The sequence below is a fragment of the Lytechinus pictus genome, chromosome 15 (assembly GCF_037042905.1).
Source record: "Lytechinus pictus isolate F3 Inbred chromosome 15, Lp3.0, whole genome shotgun sequence".
Taxonomy (NCBI): Eukaryota; Metazoa; Echinodermata; class Echinoidea; order Temnopleuroida; family Toxopneustidae; genus Lytechinus; species Lytechinus pictus.
Window position 1 is genome coordinate 4417399 of NC_087259.1, and position 6919 is coordinate 4424317.

At 34.4% G+C, this 6919-nt stretch overlaps 1 protein-coding gene across 1 annotated transcript; it reads left to right on the forward strand.

The window, feature by feature from the left end:
- Positions 1-559: 559 nt before the first annotated feature.
- LOC129277672 (uncharacterized) lies at positions 560-6630 on the forward strand. The gene has a single exon (XM_054913821.2). It carries the CDS (start codon positions 1433-1435, stop codon positions 2675-2677), a length of 1245 nt encoding a protein of 414 aa, XP_054769796.2. The 5' UTR covers positions 560-1432; the 3' UTR covers positions 2678-6630.
- Positions 6631-6919: the final 289 nt, after the last annotated feature.

A 6919-nucleotide genomic window follows, 5' to 3' on the forward strand; every position in this document is an offset into this window, starting at 1 on the left:
TATTTGTTTTTCATTATTTATAAATAATGATTATTTGTTTTTCATTATTTATAAATAATGATTATTTGTTTTTCATTATTTACAAATAATTATTTTTGTGTTTAATTATTTATAAATAATGACACTATACATACTTCATTATTTATAAATAATTGCAATTCGTTTTTTTCATTATTTATAAATAATGGGAAACTCAACAAATTATTTAAAATTAAAGAAATGTGCACTGGCATTGTTAATAAATAATTATTATTTACAAATAATAGAAAACTCTACAAACTTATTTATAAATAATGTAAAACAAATAATCGTTATTTATGAATAATGAAAAACAAATAATCATTATTTATAAATAATGAAATATCGAACTATTATATACAAATAATGAAGTATTACTTGGAATTATATTTAAATAATTAGAAATGTTATTTTATGTAATAATAATTATTTACAAATAAAATGTAAATTATATATACACAAATAATAGTTATTATTCAATAAATAATGATTATATAACAAATAATTGTTTTATATAATATTGGTACAATTGGCGTCTCATATTATACATGTATACACGTAAAACACCCACACACATGACTGTTGATGTATAGTGCGAAGCTATACCCTCGACATGTATATATATCTAAATATCCACTACATATCATGATTTGGTAATAGAACCCTCTGTTAACAACACTTACCGAAATACAAGAATGATATTAAAAATATGATGGTACCTCCCGAATAATAATATTGAACTGAAAGTTGATACTTAAAAGATGATTTGTCATGCAAATGCAAAAATGACTATTCTCTATACCATTGACATATTATTCTAACTGAAATTGGTCTTCAGAAATAAAAATTACAAAAAGTGTAAGGATCTATTACAGGATCAATATAATTTGAAGTGGTATTGTCAATGTCTAGTGAGCTATATTGTTGTGATTCTCCACTAACTCGGGTCGGACGTTTTGTGAAGCATTAAGTTAGGTTGACCATATGAGTGTACTAGAGATTATGTAACAGCTGGTTGATTTCTTTGTCATTATCTATTGCGTTTTAAAGACAGTGCATCTGCCCTTATCAGCAGGAAGAATATTTAAATCCTTATCTATTTAGCCATGACTGTGAGGCTTCCTTACACGTTTCCATTAGATACGGTATTGGGAGATTCATGCTGTACACGGAGCTATATGCCCCCTGTTATGCATGGTTCACTGAAAGGGAATTCAACGGGTAATTAAAATATAACGCTCGTCTTAGCATCAACAACGGAGGCAGGCTCGAGAGGATATTGATTGTTATAAATATTGCACAGGACTATATGCACTCGTAAAGGGACTTTGCTTCAACGGGTATCGTAACGTATCATTCGAGTTCCTTTTCGTGTCTGGAAGATAAGACAGTACAATCTGCTCCAGGGGGAAAGATGGCCCAAGGATGCATTCACGATACTTATGTGGGTTTAAATGTAGGTGGAAAGATCTACCAGACGTCTTGTACCACCTTGTTAAGTCACCCAGGCAGCTTCTTCCATGGTTTGCTAACCGGCAACGTCCCATCTGCTAAAGATGACCAAGGAAATTACTTTATCGACCAAGATGGAGAGATGTTTCGTCATGTCCTCAATTTTCTGAGGTACAGGAAGCTTGCCCCACCAGAGAAAATTGGTGATTTCCACACGCTTGAAGGAATGGCTGATTTCTTTTTGCTCGAGGAACTCAAGGCGTGCCTGGTGGGCATGAAAAGAGCCAAAAGCGTCGGTTTGAATGTAGGAGGAAAGATATACAGGACGTCCTGTGAGACTTTAACCCGTGTCCCCAACAGTTTCTTCCAGGAGATGCTTCGAAGTGGCCACCCTGTCAAAGATGACCTAGGGAATTACCTCATCGACCAAGACGGCGATATATTTCGCCATGTCCTCAATTTCTTGAGGCATGGAAAATTGGTGCTGCCAGAAGGGTTCAACGAGTATGATCTTCTTGAATGCCAGGCGGAATTCTTCCAACTCCAATCGCTCAGGTCGTCTATTGTGAGGCCAGTGCCAATCGGCGGGGCAGTGGGTCTAGTGTTCGATGATGGGAAGGTATTCCACACCACTAGAGAAACCTTGATGCGAGAGGAAACCTCGTTCTTCTCCAAAATGCTGAGTGGAGAAGGTACCATCGCAAGAGACTTACACGGAAACTACATCATGGATAGGAATGGCACATTGTTTCATCATATCCTCAGCTACCTCAGACATGGTCGTATTTTAAATCCCATCAATGCCGATGAGCTCGATCTTCTCCAGAAGGATGCTGAGTATTTTGAACTCAAAGTGTTCGCAGACCACGCCAAAAGTGTGCAGATCCTGCAGAAGAAGAATTCCTCGTTCCTCGTCTTCTACTTTCACATCAATTCCCAAGCTTGCTTTGCATACATCCCATCAAATAGCTATCCAGTTGGTGTCCGTGCCTGTTTATCTCATTTTCAAAACTTATTTTACAAGACGGTTAAAGTCGTTAGCAACGTTCAATCTGCGATGGTAAACGTGAATGATATGGATTGGAGCTTGAGTAGCGTTGGCATAAAAGATATGAAGGCTTACTTAGAATCCGAAGCACCCGAGCACGCATACATATTCGAGTTTCAACTTAGCTTAAACTGCTTCAAACTTACGGTTAGTGTATGACGATGACGTTCCAACACAAAATGACCAACGATTCGTAATTGAGTTTTGATAGAGCTACGAGGAAAAAGGGGCTTATTTTAAGAAAATCATCGTTTGCTTTGTGATTCATCAAGAAAATATATAAAACCCACGATGTACATCAAAATTTAAGCTTTGTTTGGATATAATTGGTAAGCTTACAACAAGAACAAAATCAAATCAAATTAACGTTGAAGACTATATCATAGTATATGGCTTTCTTCAAAGGTCTGATATTTTTGTATTCTTTCATTTAGAGCTTTAAAATACGCCGGACCGAAGTCATCGGTTCACATACATACATGCATATGTTGTCTCATTGTGTATCGCCTATATGAAACTAACAACAGTGTTACAAAAATAAACTACAAGGGCGCACTTCGATTTATGATCAACCTTTATTAACCTTTTTAACTGCGCTTTGGTGGACCAATGGGCCCAAAATCTTCCTTTAATTGGGGCACTATGAGAAAATATACTATAAGGAAATAGGGCATATGATTTGTCAAAATACAGTGGTTGATTGTGCTCTAGAAATGAAGCATCTATACAAAAAATTATCAGAAAACAATCGCACTCATGAATTTTTGATTTTTAAAGAAATAATATCAATTGAATTGAATTTATTATTAGAACATCACTGGCATACTCCAATTATTTGTTCAAAACAAAAAAAAGTAATTCAAAACAAATATACAATTTGAGGAATATATAAGCAGATAGACAAAAAGATAACTACAGTATTTCATGAAAAACTGAAGTATACTTTTAGTAAATATGTCATATAAATATAAAGCTTATGCTTATTAAAGGGGATAACGTTGTACAGAGTATGTATGCACATGCACCTGCGTTATTGAAGCCTGGCTTAATTACCACACTTAATATGCAAATGTCTTCAAAATTGCCCGGAGAGCACACACACCCACACAGTTAGGACACACGCATACACATTCTCCCGCCTACCCACGCATGCGTAGCCCATGGATCTGTATATATGATATATATATATATATATACACATTGATATATATATATATATATATATATATATATATGATATATATTATTTATATATATGATATATATATATATATATATATGTATACATATATATATAAATAAAATATATCATATATATATATGTAATATATCAATTTTTCCAAAGGGTAGATAGCTCTGGGGAACCTTGATTTAAGCTACGCCTACCATTGTTCTCTTCATCCATTTCTTTACAATATTTGAATAAAAAGAGTTGCCAAAGCTGTTGTACATGTATAACTTCACACATATAATTATAATATATCATATATATAACTGCAGCTGTGTATCCTCATGTTGATATGTGCAGCCTCATATCAACATACACATTAAAACTAATATAATCTGATTCACGTACATATGTACAGTATGTCATACTTGTAAACAAAGGTACATGTAAACAAAGTTTTTTGTGAACTGGACAGTGTGCAATCAAGCAACAACAGGCCTAGAAAGAGTATCTTAGGATGAATACGGGAATACAACAAAGATATTGATTTGAGACTTGAGATTCGTGACAAAAGATTACCAGTTACGGTTGGTTGAGACGTGCATGGGAGGGGAGGGGAGGGGAGGGGGTCTAGTGGCGGCATTGTTAGCGCGTCACCTGCCCCCGCCCCCCCCCCACCCTGAAGGAAAACTCTTCACATTTAAAAAAAAAACCACAAGAAAGCGGTTTTCATTTTTGTTTGGGGGGCGGGGTCTGCCGTAAAGGCTCGCGTCATATCGTTAATGATAATTATCATCCTTTTGATAGGCTGCTTTATTTAATTACATTCAATTTTTTTTTTTTTTTAAGATACCGATCAAATAGCAATTGACATTGCCAAGGATCAGCTTGGGTTCAAGTTGAAAAAACACCACATCGATCGATCCCATCGAGTAGGTCAAAAAGATCCAACCAAGGCTAAACCCATCATCGTTAAATTGTGTTCCTACAAACAGAAGACGCAATATATGAAAGCGAAAAAGACATTGAAAGGGAGTGGAATTTCTATTCAAGAAGATTTGACACTGACAACCCTCAAACTCCTCAAGAAGACAAGCCAACACAAAAATGTAAACGCGGCATGGACAAGTGATGGCCGTGTTATCGCCTCGGTTAAAACGACAGATCCTAACACTTCAATGAAGAAACAAATCTTCAGAGAAAGTGACCTTCTTGCCTTATAAACTCTATTAACGCTACAGTTTGTCTATTCCCTATGGGCAATTTTAGTAGATCCTGAAAAACTGTGTTATATTAAATACCCTTCTATAATATTCACGAAACTGTTGTTTAAATCAAACCACATTGTATTTGTAACTCAACATTAATATACATAATCATAAAGATTGTAATTTTATATTCTGGCATTTGAATAACTCTTTGTATGTCTCAATACAACTTCAACCCGATAAATTTATGGGTTAAATTACTGTCTATATCCAATGTCTATCAACATATCATTGATATATGCATATTTACATTATTATATTATCATGTGTCTATATATTTGCTGAAGGCAAACCTAAAATTGACGAATTTTCCTCCAGATTATCCGAATTGTTTATGCGCTAAATAATATATAGTAATTGTTTTATACTTTTTATATTCTATTTCATTATTATACACCATTATATTGTTTATATCTTTGCTTATAGTGTGTACATATTCTATATCAGATCTTTAATGGGCTTTTGTATATGTTTTTCCCGTGTATTTAGTCTCTCAAAGTCATATTGTAACAATTGTCATTTCCATTTTAAGAACATGTCTTTAGATATCAATGCCAGTGTCTTAACGATAGTAGTGTACTGCATAAACGAACAATGTAAATCCTTAGATGGTTGAGTCTTTAAACATGTCTTTTTTTGAAGAAGACGACCTCAAATCTAATGAATGCCACAATTATTTACCCGATGAGTTTAATTCCTGTCATAATAACAACAACTTTGACAATGTATCTAATCTACTTAAATCCCTGAACAATTCTACGAAGCCCCAAACCGGACATTTGTGACAACGAAAAAAAAATAAATTATTACGTACGTACGTAGTATTATTACGTACGTACGTAGTACGTACGTAGTATTTATCACGTACGTACGTAGTATTTATTACGCACGTACGTAGTATTATTACGTACGTACGTAGTATTTATTACGTACGTACGTAATAAGCAACTCATCAATCCTGTAGGATGGGGGGGGGGGGGGTCGGGTGTCCGGACACTTTATATTTTTGAAGCCTTCTTTTTTGTCTTTGGATTACACTAAAAATATGAATTCAATAGTTGTAATCATCTTCTATTTTGTTCTCTATAATATTTCCTAACATTTTGTACTAAACATTTATGAAACTTCGCTTGTAAATTTTTCCAAATGACTTTCTAATGCTGATCGTCCGGACACACAACCTGTCCGGACACTCAACAACTGGGTATATAGAGAGAGTTTGGATTAATACCGGGATTAATATATGGATGTCAATTTTTTTTCATTTTAGAGGTGATACTCCAAATGTTGAATCCTTTAAGAATTTTATCAAATCTCAAAGGGAAACTGAATACTATATGGCCAAAAAAAGAAACAAGCTCGCCTTACATTTTAAAAAATTGAGATTTGAGCTTATTTGAAGAAGTTCAATTGTAAAACACGTTGCATTTTTTTTATACCCCGCAAGTACAGGTTAATATTTTGCCACGGCTCATTACCCGATATATTGGTTGTACGTATGTGTTCAGACTCTAATTGTTTTAGTTTGTTCTGGATTATGTTACTTGTCACTTTTTTTTTCTTTATCAATATTGTTGTTTTATTTTTGTTTGTTTGTTTACGATCATGTCTAATTATGTAAATATTGTGATTTCCTGTAATTGATTATTTATGAAAACAATAAAAACATAATTAAAAAAAAAATTCATCCATTTATTTCGATTTCCCCGCCTTTTGTGGGCTTTTGTGAATCCGGGTTGTGACGACATGTTCACATTACAGCACATTTAAATGATCGCTATGTGATTTGCTGGACGATGAGGGGGGGGAGCTAGGGGGCGCGGGGGTCACCCCTCCCATAATGTTATGTACACTGTACGTGTGATCGAGCTTTGTAGTCAGTTTGTGGCGTGGCAAGAATATCAAAATTAACTATATTGTACGGTCAAAGAAACATTGTCATAAAAATCCATGGGCCAGCATAGG

Excerpts from the sequence above, each read along its gene's own strand:
- LOC129277672 (XM_054913821.2), top strand. The coding sequence starts at position 1,433 with ATGGCCCAAGGATGCATTCACGATACTTATGTGGGTTTAAATGTAGGT.